The 17,480-nt window shown below is 41.4% G+C and overlaps 1 protein-coding gene across 1 annotated transcript in view; it reads right to left on the bottom strand.

Annotated features, from left to right (window-relative positions):
- Positions 1 to 1,280: 1,280 nt before the first annotated feature.
- Positions 1,281 to 17,480, bottom strand: part of rasa3 (RAS p21 protein activator 3) — a 36,695-nt gene continuing 20,495 nt past the window's right edge. The window contains exons 6-24 of the mRNA XM_034556762.1: positions 16,152 to 16,232; positions 15,969 to 16,041; positions 13,873 to 13,946; positions 13,679 to 13,783; positions 12,057 to 12,213; positions 11,773 to 11,921; positions 11,282 to 11,396; positions 11,070 to 11,144; positions 10,846 to 10,969; positions 10,306 to 10,412; positions 9,939 to 10,016; positions 9,722 to 9,799; positions 9,454 to 9,527; positions 6,775 to 6,881; positions 6,338 to 6,420; positions 6,028 to 6,236; positions 5,831 to 5,934; positions 5,553 to 5,736; positions 1,281 to 5,176 (exon numbers count right to left, since the gene is read on the bottom strand). Coding sequence (XP_034412653.1) covers positions 5,101 to 5,176; positions 5,553 to 5,736; positions 5,831 to 5,934; positions 6,028 to 6,236; positions 6,338 to 6,420; positions 6,775 to 6,881; positions 9,454 to 9,527; positions 9,722 to 9,799; positions 9,939 to 10,016; positions 10,306 to 10,412; positions 10,846 to 10,969; positions 11,070 to 11,144; positions 11,282 to 11,396; positions 11,773 to 11,921; positions 12,057 to 12,213; positions 13,679 to 13,783; positions 13,873 to 13,946; positions 15,969 to 16,041; positions 16,152 to 16,232 — 2,053 coding nt within the window. The 3' untranslated portion in view covers positions 1,281 to 5,100. The remainder of the gene's footprint in view (positions 5,177 to 5,552; positions 5,737 to 5,830; positions 5,935 to 6,027; positions 6,237 to 6,337; positions 6,421 to 6,774; positions 6,882 to 9,453; positions 9,528 to 9,721; positions 9,800 to 9,938; positions 10,017 to 10,305; positions 10,413 to 10,845; positions 10,970 to 11,069; positions 11,145 to 11,281; positions 11,397 to 11,772; positions 11,922 to 12,056; positions 12,214 to 13,678; positions 13,784 to 13,872; positions 13,947 to 15,968; positions 16,042 to 16,151; positions 16,233 to 17,480) is intronic.

Below are 17,480 nucleotides of genomic sequence, written 5' to 3'. Positions count from 1 at the left end.
TCTATACTTCTACTTCTACTTATACACGACAGCTCAGATGCAAATAGTATACTTGTTTTACTCCACTTTCATTTAGTTGATAACTCATGGATAATAGCCAAAGTAGGCTAAATAAGCTGCCTACATTTCACAGCTACTCAAGTACCTTTGGCCTACTCAATTACAAGTTAGAGGTACTTGTGTTTAAGTATTTCCATTATACTACTATACTTAAACTTGACTACATTTCAGAGGCATATATTTTAGAGTGGCACATGCATTACATGCAGTAGATTCAATACAAACTGAGACCAGGATTTGAATAGACGTTTTTGATTCAACGTGACATCCATTTGAAGTTGTCAGGGAAACATTTGATGAGTCATTGGACCACGGGGGGGAAAGCTTGACATCATTTAGAAGGCATTTGTTGAAAATCGATTGTAGACGTCGGACCTTTGACGGAAAGAAAAGCACAGTTGGAAGCAATAACAATAATTTAAGCTTCGTTCCATAAGCCATACCAGGAGCATGCAAAGTAATTAATATTATAGCCTCCATGTGCTTTCCCTGCTATGTCGTGTCAAAATGCTGTTGCAGAATAATTGATTGATAAAAGGCAAAACTTGGACACAAACAGTGGACACAAAGAGTGTGTATCTGCGCCACAGCTAAACCCAAACATAACGTCTGAACTAATTGAAACAAAGTGAAGATCCTGATGTGACCACCAGTCTCAGGAGATTTCAGAGTCGGACCTAGATGCAGATGGATTCACAAGGAGGCAGCAGGAAAAGTTCAAGGATTTATTGACTCTCTTACAACCTGAGAGTCCAGCGGAGGGCCGGTAGCAGGAAACAGGTGGCAGGTAAATACAAAACTCGGGGAAAACTGAACACTACAAAACAAAAAACATGGGGAAAAACAGGCAGGAACTCAAACGATGAAACAAACAGAAGACATACACAAAGGAAGGAGGGTGTCAACGAGGGACAGATGAAATTAATCAGGTAGCAGGGCAGATGATCACAAAGGTGGGAGTAAAACCAGAACCAAGAGGTGCAGGAGACACTAAAGCATGTATGAAACACACAAAGCTCCAGAGGGAAAACAAAGACAGACTAAGAAACACAAGTGACCCCCAACAATCCCAATGCCTGAATCTTTAAAGGCACGACTCAGTTCAGACCACACAAAAAGTCGTGGGGCATCTGGACACAGAGCCAGACTGTGACCATGACTCTGTAAGTTTAAAGGCAGACGGCACTGTTGTTTTCATAAAAAAAGACACAGACAACACATTTTCATTAATATTGGTTTCATTTAGTTATTCAGGGAAAGAAAAAAAAACACATCACATTTTCACCATTCATTCAACTGTTTTATGTACACATTTAACAGGGTTATTTTAATACTTTTAAAAGATTTGTACAAAATACACTGTTCTCCCTTTATAACGTGTTTATCTGAAGAAGAATTTCACTGCAAAGGGTCAGCGGATGTGCGTTGATAATTTGGCGGTCCTATTGAGGGGTTGTTACTATTATTGCATGCTGAAACACCATTATTGCATAAGTCATTCCTTTGTGGGCTTCTGGGTGGAGGAGTTACCGTTACTGTAACTGGCATTAACTCACCAATTTAGCCCATGTTTCCGGGAAGGTTTCACTGAAAATGATAATAAATATGATTATCAAGTTAGGGATGAGAGACAGAGCTGTTTGGTGGTTTATGCTTAAGTCCGAGTCTCCTCACTCTTGGCAAAAAAATTCAAAAAATACAAACAAGCAGTGCTGCAGAGTTTCATAAACCTGAGGAGTCAGTAACCGGTGGAAACAAACACTCACCAAAGTTCAGAGGTCACAGCAACGCTGCTCTCTTAAATGTTTCATAAATATTATTACTGTGTTACAGTTATAAAATGAGTGGGGAGATTATATTGGCAATGGTTCCTTGAAATGGAACAGTGGTTCTATACAAGAGGAAAGAGGAGACACACCATATCAGGCCAGAGTACAGTAACAGTGTTTCCACACTACAGCCTTTAGTAGAATTACAGGCAGTGAGTTTCTCTCTTTTTAACAAGTGAGACTTCCCTGACCTGTAACACTGGGGTAATTCAATTGGCAATACAACTCGTCATCTCAGTCACTCACTGACATATGCACAAACACGCACATACACGCACACACACACACACACACACACACACACACACACACACACACACACACACACACACACACACACACACACACACACACACACACACACACACACACACACACACACACACACACACACACACACACACACACACACCTCAGCCATTCGATTCAGTTACACAGCAAGATTTTTGTATGACAAGACATAATTAGAAAACAGTCAGAGAACAGTTGAATACTTTCATTATAGCTCTTGGATCAACACATTTGACAGAGAAAAAGATGTAATCTGAATAATTGCTCATCTGTTTTTAAAACAGTATAGGTTTTGAGACATTTTTTATTTATATATATATATAAATAAAAAAACATATCTAAACAATTTAAATTTTTTTGTGGTTTTTGTTTTTCATAAAGGACATTTTATAAAAGTGATGACTGGCACTGTTTGTGATCCTGTGACACCCATGAGGCTACATAACCAGGTACTTAGTTTTGGAAAATACAAAATTTGTTGAGGTTTGTAGTCACCTGGTCGCACAAAAGTGTCGCTGTGACTCCAGATTATACTTCACATGCACTGATTTTGGCGAGAGTGAGTGCTGATGAATATGAATGCTGATGAGAGTGGTTGCCTTTGGGAGGCGTACAACAACACAACTGGTTAACAACAATAAAATCCTGTATCTGCCACCAATTCTGGGGTGCCGACCGGTGAGATTCACAGCAGGTAGTTTCTCAGAGGAATGCATTTAAATAGGTTGAAAACTACAGGGCGCAGCTATTTCCAAAGTAAGACGGAGATAACTCACAAAACAGAAAAACTACATTAGGCAGCCAACAGTGCGACACAACCAGTAACACGTTACCCATTTCACAATCATAACTTGAGACAAGACTGGTTAAAATGTTAGTATATCTGTTAAAAGCTAAATAACGTCCTTGTTTAGGAGCTGTGCTAGTAGTTTCTACGTTGTGATGGTGAAAAGGATAGTTTGGCTTTACTGCCTTTTTCTCATGCAGTTTGAGGGAGTGTTGAGTGGATGGTTGAATTAGTCAGGCGCAGGCTCAACTACTGGATGCCCGGAACAAATATGGGCACCCCTTAAAAATAGCAAAATACACTATTTTCCATTACTATGAACCTGCAACAGAATAATTAAATGCACCATGGATGTGCGTGACTTTCAGCCAAGGTTGGACTGGGCAACTGCCCTTGGGCCCACAGGGGCTCCGAGAGCTCTTGGTTCAGCATGTGGCAATTTGTTTGTGTTTTGTAATCCAATTACAAAATGTGTTTATTAATCCAGTATGCATTCTATATTCGATATACACTCATTGGTCACTTCATTATGTACCTCAGAGGCAGAGTTGTTATTAGATGTATACATATAAATCAAACTGACTTGACACCGTACAGTCTAATGCAGTCATATGCCGACGTCTACTTTTATAATGCCAATAACATCCAGGTTAAGTTATATGTTTATTCTTGAGGTGACAGTGATGGGACTGTTCTGGACTACATTATATTCACCCTGTTCTTATATTCTGTCCTGTGCTGTAAATAAGAAGGACAAAAACATGAGAAACACCTCTCAATGTTGTCCAGAACAACAACACCTTTAACCTAACAACACATTTCCCACAATGTCCTTTGTAATTGAGCTGAATTGCAATAGATTGTACCGGTGCACCTAATAAAGTGGCCAGTGAGTGTATATTGTCAGCACACAATTATTTCAGTTTATATTGTGGCATTTTACTGAATAGATTCACAGATTGCGTGAGTCAACAGGGCCCAACAGCACGCAGCCCAGTGTGGCCAATATCCACAGGAACTGGTTCCGAAGTCATCCTCGAACGTCTGGGTTCAGATGAAGATTTGTCTGACTTAAAAGAGAAGCTGCAACTCGACGCCCATCGAGATAAAAAAAAAAGGCATCGATGGGTTTTTCTGACTCCAAAAAAAATAATCTATTCCTTCAACCCAGGTACTGTGAACACAGGAGCATGACATCCAATCACAACAGAACAAGGCTTCAAAAGAAACGTGAACACTTGACCCTAAACATCTGTTAGAACATTGTTGATGAGGATTAAAAATGAGGGATGAAATTGAAAGATCACATTGGTAACATCGAGCTGCTCTCTGCTGTGCTTGGTCCCGACAATCCCTTCTTCTTTTCTCCTTCTTCTTCTTCTGTGCGACAAAGGTTGGGCGACAAAGAAACAGCAAAAACACCACCTAAAGGTGGAAAAGTACAGTCCTATCTTCCTTCTGGAGTGAAATACAATGGCACATCTCAACATGTCAACCATTATCATAACCAAATACAAATCAAACAGATAAAATAAGTTTTTGAACGTGTGCTGCGATGCTCGTTCATCCAGAGATGTGGAGGCGATTAAAGTGCGTGTTGGTCACTGTCAAAAACTGTCCAGTGAAAACATTGGCCTGTTCCCTCGTCACATCACAGACAGGAAACCTACGTAGTTGTACGGTATGATTGTGTCTTAATTTGTATCCCTCCTTTTCTCCACGACTGTTCCTCTATTTTTTATGCTGATCTGAGGTTTGTTCTCCAAATTTGGAGGAATGCATCTTGAGACACTGCGGAAAAAAACTGTACATCCCCACAGCTCGTTCAGTCTGGTGTGGATAATTAAAACTCCCTTTATTTTCCTAAAACTGGACAAATAAGCCAGTCAGGTGACACTTGTTTCCAAAACAGCATGCTGCTTCCTGAAAAGTCTTTTAAAAAAGGTGAAGCATGGACACATTGCTTTGGAAATAAGTGAAATGATCTCACCTTGATGCCTTTCTTTAATCTTGTTTTGAGGAAAAATAAAGTGTTAAAACTCAATACTAGAAATGGAGCATTGTCAAGATGGAATTTTTTCCCAGTAAAGAAAAATATGCTGGTTCTAGGCATTGTAGAAACAGTACACGGGGCTAGATGGAGTAGGTGGAGCTCTCAGACTGCTGCCGTATGTAGCACTGAAAACTCTTGTCTCCAATCGGATGCTCCCTGAGGAAACAAAGAGAAAGATGGTGTGTTGGCAGAAGGTTACAGAGTGGGTTTTGGAGCTAAAAATAGAACATGAATAAAAAAAAAATATTTGCAGATTATAAGGGGCTGAGGAGAGCTGGAGGCCAAAAATTATGATGCCAACATCTTTATCAACTATTAAGTATGCTTCTTTTAATCTCCAACACACTTTGTACAATTGTGGACTGTACAACTGCTACACCTGCTGGCCCAAAGGGGAAGTTGCTTGGTATCAAACTAGATTTTACACGTAACATTTTTCCAGCAGTTCTTAGTCTGAATTGCATTGAATATAGAATAACTGTAGTTTGTAACTAAACATAATCTGAGCGTAAATAAACAACAAACCACATACTGGCTGCCTATCTTTGTCTTCTTGAACTTGTCACGTTTGTACTTGGTGTGCTGCTGCTCCAAGGTCTGCACAGCTGAAACAATCAGTTTCAGGGTTTTGTAGGTCTCCTGGGGGTCATCGATGACAAAGCTGGAGTACTCCTCCTGTTCGGGTCCGTCGTACACAGATTTGCTGCCGCAGGCCTCTGCAGGCAAAAACAGAGCAGCAGCCAACAGTGTGAAAATAAACATGAGAAACGTGCTCACGGACCATTTCAAACACTCTCGTTAGCGTCTGACCTTGCATCTTGATCAGTTTGGTCATGTATGTGCTGAACAGGGAATAAATCCTCTCTGTCTCTCTGTCTCCATCTACGTCCAGCTGGATGTTTGCAGGGAGGCCGCTGAAGACGGACGCACACAGGAGGATGAGAGAGTGGAAACGAAAGGGAAAGGAACATGGCGCCGGGGGAGATTTCTTTGACAACGTTACGTACCCAGTGCAGGGCGTACACCCAGAGGCCGTGTCCGCTGAGAACTTGCAGCACAGCCAGTGGCCGTTGAGGTAGGCTGAAGGGTGGTAGGTGCTTAGGCGTTTGCGGTTGCACTGGCTGACTTTGGTCAGGATGTCGATCCAGTCGCGAGCCTCGACGCAGTTGTTGGCCTGAATGTAGAGTGCCCGCTCCGGCTGAATGACCTGGAACATCTGGAGGAGGGGAGATGGAGACAGCAGGGGAGGGAATACTCTTTACACTTGGGTCAAATGCTCTAAACTCAAAAAGGTTCATGGCTGTGTTGGGTCCTTACATTTTTCATCTTGAAAGACTCCTCCTCTAGCCGCTCCACAGCCAAAATGTTCTCTATAGGAATGCTGCAGAGAGCGCTCTCCCCTGGACATGAAAGGAAACACATCAGACATGAGACAAAAAACCAGTAAAGGAATGCGTGAACAACAGCACAGTAAAACAAGAACTGCATTTGTTTTTGACTAACTTGAAAACCTGTTGTGTAAGTATGTCATTTAGAAACAGCTTACGTGTACGTTTTTGGCCCGAGATTTGTTTGGATGCGGCACAAATGTGTTGTGAGCTCAGTAACTTAATCTCTGCCACATGTGTTGAACACATTGTGCGCAGACTAAATGTACATTCAGCAGATTCTCTCCCTCCTGCTGATTCAAACAAAAGCACACAAAAGGAAACAATGCAACTGCAAGGAGATCCCGAGAGACCTTTGACCTTTACCTTTGGTCTTGTGGTAGGTAAACTCGTGATTGGTGAGGCGAAACCATCTCTTCTTGAAATTCTTCATTCCAAAACGGTTTCTCCCTTGAGCCCGCTTTATCATAAATCTGAGGAAAAATGGAAACACCACTGACAGATGAGCTCATGTTTCACTGAATCTTTTTTTGGAATATTTCACCATAACTTGTATTTATCTGGCACAATGCATCCCTTTTATATGTATGCAGTGCCTAACGTAAAAGAGTGTAAATGAATGGCGTTGCATCAAATTATTAGCAGCTAGCATTTCATTGTGGTTAAAGGACTCCTGTGCAGTCATCAGTCTACATTTATCATTCCGTTCACATGCTTGCCGTTCCTCGTATTCATCGCTGCTGTTCATGTACAAAGCTTCAGTCCAGCGCTCATAGATTTAACCGTCTATGGGTCTAAAAGGAAGATGGGTCAGCAGATCAAAGGTAACCCCAGCGTTTGCATATTCTACCCCATTATCTAGATTGTTACTACACTGTAAATAACTTCCCACTTGACTTTTTGCCAAATCAGACCACAATATTTCAGAGTGATTTCCTTCCAAAATGTCACTGGCTTCCATTTCATAATTTTACATTATGAGAGCTAATCCATCCCACTGGACAAATTCATGCTTTTCTGTGTTTTATATCACAGACTGATTGTCTTTGGTTTTTGGACTGCTGGTTGGACAAAACAATACTTTTGAAGTCATCATATTGATAAATCAAGAAAATGATCAGCAGATTAATCAATAGTGAAACTTACTTTGAGTTGCAGCCCTACAAGAAATTCACAATAAACTCCTAACAAGGATGTTTATATTTTCTTACTTTTTAAATTCTGGGTTGTAATTTCTGTCAATATCCAAATGCTCATGAAAGCAGTATTTCTTAGGCAACTTAGTTAGCAATAAATCAATCAATACATGCATAGCTCCACCATGATGGATTATCAATCTCAAGGAAATGTCTGTGCAAGTACACTGTAATAAAATAAATGGAACCACTGGATGGCTGAAATCAATCTAAAAAAAATGATGGTATGCTTTGGAAAATGTCTGTCCTTTCAGGGACAGTACACACCAGGATGTCTTTGTTTATAGAGTTTGGAGGCCAGAGTGTACATGAAATATGAAGCAGGGTTTTAAACACCAAAGTCACAACTCTGCCACAGGAAGACGTGGACTCTTTTGACACTACTACGCCAAGAACGTGCTGGTTTCACATCTGCCATAACGCCGGGGAGTTGTGCTGGAAACTCTAATGTGTGCGGTAGGGGTGTGGTCACAGTCTGGACAAAGGGTGTAAAGGGTCAAGATGCGGGCAGATATGAGATCCCAGAAATGTCTGTACAGTAACCAACCCTTGCTGTCACTGTCACACCAAGCATGTCTGGCATGGCCAGGGTTGAGAAGGGCTATCAGCACTATGGTGAAGGCTTGAAGGCGTAAAGGTTCACACTTTACTTTATACCGTTACGGTCGGTGTGTGCACCAGTCCACTGTCATGTAAATGCAGAAAGACTCAACTCCCTCACTCAGTGTCAGACAGTAACAGACAGGTTGCTTATGTGTAGGCCAGATATAAAGTAAAGTGCAGCAGCATCTGCAGCAGCGCATGATGTTGGTGGGAGAGAATATGGCCGGCTTGGTTCGGGGAGGGGGAGGGGGGGTTGCAGTGCACACACAGGGGGGGGGGGGGGTTACAAGGGCAATGCCTTTATATAGAGAAGCTCTTCTTACCTGCCCTTCGTGCCTTTTGACCCCTTCCCATCAACCCTCTTTATAGTGAGTTTTACACTCCTACGCCCGGTAGCAGAAACAAAAGAGGGTGGGGATGTTGATGAGCGAGGCGCTGGCACAACTACCGTCGACTGGAAACTGTCCTCGCCTTTACAGCCTCATTAGAAATATCACCAAAACAACGGCCCATGTGTTGGTAGAGAGGGATCAGTTTACAGCCTCGGGTATATCTGTGCTGTAACGGTTCACTTTGGTAACCAATCAGACTGCGAGGGCTGAGACATGTAACGGTTTAATCCACTTTAATGACAATTTAAAGGACCGGGGTGGCAATTTGGGAAATACTTTTGTACGTTTTTTTTTTAGCAGAGAGTTGAATGAGAAGATTGATATAACCCTTCTGTATGTATGATGAATATAAAGCTACAGCAAAGAAATAGTCTGAGAGGAACATTTGTACACAAGAAATACACAATTACATTACGCATGTAATTAGTGTTATTAGTCACCCTTGCACAGAGCCGGGCTCGCTGTTTCCCCCTGCTTCCATTTATCCGGAATAGCTTCATACCAACATACAGACATTCGAGTGGCATCAACCTTCTCATCCAACTCTCCGGCAGAAAGAGAATATTTCCAGAAATGTCGAAACTATTCCTTTAGGTTAGTCTGGACAGTTGAGCCTTAACAGTCAAGCCAACAGCTAGAAATAATTGCCAAGACGACCTTAATAAGGTGGTAATAAGAAAAACACTGAAGATGCCTAACTGGAAGTGAAAAGGTTACTGCCACAGAACATAAAACAGTTAAAGTTATAAAATCCCAAGTTATATAGGACTTTTTAGCAGTGGTATTGAGAGAGCTGTTTATGGACCTATTTTTCTTTCCATGAATATCAGTTTAACAATCAGCTGTCTCCTTACCCCTCTTTGAGCATGATTGGTGTTTCAATACTCCTCTGATCCCATTTGCCTGAGGTGGAGATCAGGTCCAGGAACTGTGGAGGGGAGTAAAGGATGTCATATTTCAACATATTTATTGTGGCTGTAACTTTCATGTAACTCCAACCATGAAAGCCACGCTTTGACATCCAGATTGTCTTCCGACATACAAGACAAAGAAATGATCTGATCCTGTGTCTACCGACTGGAGATTTATAGCATGCAACAAGGAAGGAAACGAGACACTCACATTCTTCACAGCGTCCGCATATTTCTGCTCATTGAAGTAGTCGTAAAATGCAGCCATGTAAGACTCTTTGAAATTGGCCTTGAAAGGAATAAAAGTATAGAAAGAAAGCGTGACAGAAAGAGGAAGATGAGAACGTTTTTAGATGGAAATACAAATGAAGTCTAGGACAGTCACGAGAATCAAGATAGAAAGATGCACTTCATTTGGAGAAACTCACAGACTTAGACTTGGCGAGACTTCCCAGGGTCTGGATCGTCTTGGAGATGAGGGTGAGGGTTCGAGAGGTGGCGGGATCCTATGGAGACAAAAAGACAGGAAATCCAATCTTAAAAAGTGATTACACATGACCACATCATAAAGTGGTCGGACCAGAAAGACAAAGAAATGTACTGTCTTCAAACTCAAGTCCTTCATGTGGCAAAAAAAGAGGAAATTTGAGAAGAAACAAATGTCAGGAAAACTAAACAAACTCTGCTTTTCCGAAATTTTATCCAAAACATTTGAAGCAACATATTTTCAGCAGCAGTTATTTTCAGAGTGTGCATATATGTTGGTTGCATGTATGTTTTGCAAATCAGACTCACTGGATGGTGCGGCCGTAGATGGAACAAGTTCGGGGAGAGGATGGCCGGAGCGAAGAAACGCAGGAAAATAAAACTGCTCACTGCTGTGTATCGGACATCTTGGTCAACTAGAGAGAAGGAAGGAAAAACATTCTGATAGTGATGATTTATCCCACTATACTTACTTAAATTATATTTGTATTTGTCAGTCTGGAATAACAAAAGCATATTTGTCCAATGTGCCATCTGAATCATACAGAAAGTTCCAAAATTGAAAATCAAAACAGTGTGTTCCTCTGACTGCAGTGCCCTGTGTCAGCCAACAGGAGGCAGCACAGCATCTAACACTGGGTGAACATACTCAATACTCCACACATGACCTTAATGTGTGTGTGGGAGGCTTCAGTGTTTTCAGGTTTGACACAAATAGCAGAGCACAAGAAGAAGAAAGCGTCCTTGGACATCTTGCACATCCCGTTCTTTGTTCTCTATTTCCTGTTACTTAATAGCAGCTTGCCTTCTTTCCTCCATCACTTGTTGGTCATTCAGAGGGCGAGTTACCTTGGAAACGGGTGGCAGCGGACTCTCTCAAAGAGAAGAAGATATCACACATGACGGTGGGACAGCGAACGCCGGAGGTGGTGATAGTGTTGAAGATACGGTCCACATACTGACGAAGATTTTCCTGGAGAGGGAAGGCGGGGCAGATATGTCAGATAACACACACACACGCACACACACGCGCACACACACACACACACACACACACACACACACGTTCCTACCCTGTTCGTCTCCAGGTTCTCCGATTCTTTGAGCTTGACCGGGTCGATTTCACAGGATTTGTGTTCTGTGCAGATCTGTGAAGATTTACAAAAGCATTAAAATAACCACTGACATTCGCAAGAATGTTCTGAGGACGGAGAAGGTCACGTGACATGAATGAAATCAAGAAATGAAAAGAGTAAAAACAATCAAACAAAGACGGAGGCCATACCTCATCTATGATGGGTTTGAGTGTCACTTGCAGATAGTGCATTCCTGCCAGCTTCATGGTCTCGTCAATGCACTTGGACGTCAGGGAGTTTCCCCGGAAAATGGTGTTAGGATCTCTACACAGAGAGACAGGGTGTGCTTTTATACTTACAAATCAGTAACGCTGATTACACAGCATGAGAGTCATTTAATACCCATGAGTGACATTACTGCGGCTGCCTATATAGTCACAGTCAAATCAAAATGTGAAGCTATTTGACCTGATGACCTCATTTCTACAATCACTTCAATTGATAAGATTCAAGAATAAATCTGCACCTGATTCAGAAGTGAACTTTAGAACAAATACACGATTCAGCTGTCTTATGTTTTATGCACTCTGATTAATACTGAGAAAGAGTTGCTACAGTTCATATCCTGCTAGTACGACACATTTTCTAAGTCTGTAAATTCTCCGACATCGGATTCGTCTTCCCGCGACGAGACACTCACTGTGTGCGGTTGACTTCGGCGTGAGCGATGGTGCTGATGAAAGGCACAATCTTGCCGTAGTGGAGAAACAAACGCACCAGGGGAATGGCGGCTTCTTGTTTCTCTCGACACACCTCCCCCAGAGTGTGAGCTGGGGACGCCGACACAGGCTGAACAGAGAGGTGTGCAAAGTCAACATGCAGCATTTAAACAGCGGTGTGTAAAGCGGCAGCTAATAAGCAGGAGGTGCTGCAGGACACCAGATATGTGTGAGCAGAGCCCGAGGCACGCTCCTGTACACTCACCGCTACATTAGCAGAGTGCAGCAGTAGATCTCTGAGGGGGGTGTAGTGTTCAGAGGGGAAGACGTGGTCCTCCGTGTAAACGATGTTCAGACGCAGAGAGCCGAGCTCCTCTACCTTCACTGACTTCCCCCCGTTCTCCCTGGGCTGGAGAAAGTACCTGAAGAAGAAAAAGAGATCAGACCGCGATCAAACTCGAAGGGATGATGGGCAACAATTGTAAAATAAAGCTGTATTAAATCAGTATTTCCTTATTAACGACCACATTTACGAGCACAAAACATGCAGTTGTTACGAGAAGGACAATATTCCTACTAAGCTGTTTACATGGCTGATGAAAATTAATATTCCCATTTCCATGCAGCCCACATGATGTACATCCTACAGCTACGCACTTTAAATAAGGTACAGCCTCTGTATACCTACATCTGTGTTTTTAGTTATTCTGGCTGATTAGACCTCTGCTCTGCTGACGGTGGGTTGAGTCTTTGATGGCATTTTATTAGTCACAAATCTGTTCATAAGAATGATAAAGGTGTAATTTGTCCCACCTTAACAGGTTCAACAGCACACTCAGGGAGATGTCACTAATTCAGTCTGGACAAACCCACAGTACAGAGGCTTTAAATGTCCGTCTTTCTTTCCAGTATGTTTAAAAGTAGATGTCTGATCAGAAAAGTGAACTTTTCTTTGAGGTAAGCATCTTTATTCCTTGCAAACCGTTGGCTAGTAGATTTGTGTACAACGCACAAAATGGGCCTTAAAACAGGCAAGAGGCTGAGTGTCTCCAACTGTAGTAAAAAACACAATTGAGACGCATATTCCAAACGTGCTGTGAGCAGAATGCTCCTTAAACCTTCTAATAACGGCCTATCCAACATGTCTTGATTGAATAACGCTACATTCTGGATAAAAAATGTTACGCGACTCCGTAGCTCTACAGAGCTTTTTTGCATCTCTAAGCGTATTGTTTTGGTGTTACAGCACGCGACTTTATTGTTTTAGTTAACTCTCACTTCCGCCAGATATTTCTTCCAAAAGTAAAGAGTTTCATTCCTCAGTCTAAGTAAATGCTGATGTTGCTTGATGTGTTAAATAAGCGTTCACCTTAAGTTGTGTTTACAGCTTTTTGTCCTCCAGTTGAGCCAAAAAACTCAATTAATGAAGGTTTAACTGTCCCATGAAAATGTAGAAAATTGAGTGACTGAATTAATTCTCATTAAATGTAAGGGGGTTATTATTCCACTCTGTATTGGACTACAATGAAAACCAATGTTGTATTCTCTTTGTCCTTATTTCCAAAGCAGTGCTCCTATGATTCATGAATCCATTGGGTGAGCAATGTTGGACTGGCTTCCTGCTCAGAGAAATCGACCGTGGTAAATAAGAACTTTAACTGTTGTCAATGCCGATACTTGTTGCTATGGCTCTGCTGTTGCTTTTGCAACATATACTCATAATGTCAACTGACAATTATGATAAAAATAATAACCACCCGGGCCCAGCAGGGTACAGTACAGTATTTGTTCAGTGGAGGATAAAAAAAAACATATAAAAAGACCCAAAATGATTAAAAGAGTGTGTGAAAGGAGGATTATGTTACATGTGAGCGATGTTCCTCTCACCATGCGTCATGGACACCGGCCTGACTCAACACTCGCAGAGGAACTCGCACCCCTCCCAGGAACTCATCCCCGAACTTCAGGTTGCTGGCGTTCCACAGATCCACCCTGAACACAAACCACAACGCAGTTAACTCCCAGTAGACGCTTCGAGTTCAGCACTGGTACGAACACAGAATAATCTTCTACGGGCTCACCTCAGTGCCAGCTTGTCAACATCCTCTTCCTCAACATCAAACTGACGCTTTGTGTAGCTTAATGGCCGCGTCACCTAGAAATGGAGGCAGAGTGAACATTTAGCATAAACCATGTGGAAGTCGGTATATCCTCCTGGTGAGCTGAAGGGTCATCTACATCCAGACAAACTAGGAGGGGGAAGTGGCGACAGGACAATGAGACTCAAATAATTTGTTGATTAATTAATATACACAAATTGTGTCTCTTTGTCATATTTAATTTTTTTAAATGCTGGCTGAATAAAACGGGAACCTAATTGTCAACGATGTCATTACTTTTCAACATTTATAGAAAAAACTATTTACCCACAAAATAAATTGCTGAATTATATTATATTATATTAATTGGAAGTTGCAACCCTAATTGAGACATCAGATGCTTTATTATTACATTGCAAATCATGAGATGTGGAAAACCGGATTTTCATTATTTTGTTAAAAGTAGTCGTTTTGCTTGGCAGATTTGGATCAAAATGGGAATCTATCAGATATCAGAATGTGCATCGTCCATGGAAGTTTGGAGCCATGAGAAACAAAAATCCAAAACAATAAAAAAAAAGGACAACCACATGACAGAGACATGATAAATGGTCTGGGTTTGCCTGTGGATTGTGGCCTCAGAACGGGGGGCTGCATGCAGAAAGCACCACAGGCTATGAGTCCTGTCCATGTGGTGGTCGGGAATAAATGAGACGGTCTTGTCAGATAGAAATCAATGGGCCAGATTGTTTGGCTGTGGTTTGTCCGAATCAATCATACTCTTGTCCTGCCATCTTCTAGTGCTGCAGCGGGGAGGCCAGAGGGAGGAGCAACACAAAAATGTCAGAGCAGAGCGGCTGGTGAGCGAGGGTTAACGGGGGCAGTGTGAAAGGAGGTTTGTGTGTGTGAAAAATATATATATATATATATATATATATATATATATATATATATATATATATATATATCATCACAACTCAAAATGAATGTGAACCACGACAAGTTTTTGAGAAAACATTCAGAGAAAGAAAACACTACAAACATTTATGCGTTTCCAGTCGATTTTGCAAGATACCAATCTCAACATTTAGAAAAGTAACGGTATGAAAGGGACTTTGTGAGTGTGTTTGTACAATAAAATCTATAAATATCAACTAATTATTGATTTATTTATTTTTGAAAATTTATCAGAACTTTTTTATTTTTTAGAAAAAACTTGGTATGGTACGAATATAATCTGATACAAATATATATAACATGCTTATCTTTAGAAAAGTTGACCAGTTAGCTAATGTAATTATGCTAGCTTGCTGATGTTAATTACACAGCGCATGCTAATGTTTGTTTATCAGGAATAATTAATGTTATGTTCATAACTCAAAGTTTCTGTGACGACCTTAGAGATAAAAGCTATGAAAGACAATGTTTTAATAAACTGTCGTTAGTCGCTAAAATGTTTAGCGACTAACGACAGTGTGATGCTAGCCGAGAAAAGCCGCATGACTTGTGCACACTGCAGCCTGCCATTTTCAAGGAGCAAATAGACCCCTGGAGAGAGATAGAAACATCTCGTCAACTTTTTTAGTTACTTAAACTTTATAATTTCCATGGTCAGTTGAAATTTGTCAATGAAACTCTTTGAACAAAGGTTTTTAGTGTCCACATTTCAAACATGTTGCTGAATTGTTGTCTGTGCCCAAAGATCACATTTCATAACTCCATTGAGTTATTAATACATGATAGTTTGATTAAAAGCCCATGTTTTCCACTTTTTCTGGTGACTTGGACCTCTACTCAGATTGAAGTTGGGTGGAGCCCTGCTGGAAAACAACCCACCCACAACAGGTGCAATAACAACAACAGGATGGACAGAGAGATGAGAGAAGAAGCCCGGTTTGAGCACCCACATGCTAATTAGAGATAGTCTAACTTGGCCATGGGTGTGTGAGATAATCAACAATTACATAGAGCTGTATTGTAGGTGTACACATATGTTTTGAACCCACACTAAATATCACGCTTTGACTAATATCCAACATGAAGACACAGTTTAACAACCAACAAGCAGATATATTTACCTCAAAATAGAAAACCTCCTCAAACTGTGGATTGTTGGTTTTCCTCTTCACTTTGGTCTTCTTAGCTTCTGACCTGAGAGAAGCAGAGAGGCAGAATGAGATTAAAAAAAACACGTGTTTATCGAGAGTTAACATAAGAAAACAAAGTTGTGAAATCTCGTCCAATCGTGTGAGCGATCTGACCTCGAAGGTCCTAGTAAGGAGACAGCAGCATAGGGATCACACTGGCCGTTGACGATTGGAAGACCTTGGCACTCCAAAACACTGTTGAGAAACACACATGAAACATAAATGAAAAAGCACACTCCTGTAAGAGCATAGACACACACACACACACACACACACACACACACACACACACACACGTAACACATTAACATAGCACTGAGCGATCCCATCTAATGCTCTACTCTGAATGACTCACCTTATCGCCTAAACGTCAGGGATGACTACACTAAAAGGGGAATGGTCTAATATATAAAATATAACACAGACAAAAGGTGACTTTGACAGTATCCTCATTTATGCTGAGGTATACAAAAAAAACAATAAACAGGAAAAAATGATCTCCAAATGCCAAATTGGAGAGTATGGAGAGTATGAGCCTAATCTCAGAGGCCTCTTAAAGCTTGATTAAGTTATCACATCATCAAATGGCGAATGCAAAGGGGTTACCAGTCCTGCCAAGACCACTGAGAGGTGACACTCTGTGTGTCAACATTGCATGTACAGTATGAAAAAAATGATGAAAGCTATTTCCAGTAAACAAGAAGAGATGCTACCTGCCCAGCATGACACAGCAGAAAAGACATTCGAACATCTAGCAGCTTAAGACGCATGTATTTTTCGTGGAGACCAAAGAGTCTCCACAAAGTATCGGACCTTTATTATTATCAGGTGACCAGAAACACGACTCCATTGGAATGATCATTCTGATACTATGAGGTTGTTTTGGAGACTTTCCCCCCTCCAAAAAAAACAAGGCCCTGAAACGTGCAGCCATGATTAATGTTATCAATGACAACATCCTCTTTCCCTGTGACAATCCATCTAAATGAAAAGTTCAACTCTACCAAGTGCAAACAACTCAGACAAGTTCAAAAACATTCAGCATCGACAAATATATGCACATCATCATGTGGACGTTTACAAATAAATCTGTATTTGTGACGTGGGTCATAAACACACGAGCACACACTCAGTGTTTGAGTGACAGGAAGACGACATCTAAAGAGAGCGTCGTATCAAGCAATCCACTCAACCGCCCCCGTTTTCACAGACATAAAACATCTGGTCCATTCATGCTGCAGCTCGACTCCTACGCTGGGAGTCCTTGCTCCTCGTACATTTTGGGCCAAGTTAAGAGCTCTCTGAGAGTTTTCCCAGCATGTGAAAATGGTCCCCGGTGTCAATGCTAGGTGTGTCTGTAAGAACTGCAGAGACCGAGAGAGAGAGAGAGAGAGAGAGAGAGAGAGAGAGAGAGAGAGAGAGAGAGAGAGAGAGAGAGAGAGA

This window comes from Cyclopterus lumpus, chromosome 3 (assembly GCF_009769545.1).
Source record: "Cyclopterus lumpus isolate fCycLum1 chromosome 3, fCycLum1.pri, whole genome shotgun sequence".
Lineage (NCBI taxonomy): Eukaryota > Metazoa > Chordata > Actinopteri > Perciformes > Cyclopteridae > Cyclopterus > Cyclopterus lumpus.
This window is presented reverse-complemented; position numbering and strand designations above follow the sequence as displayed.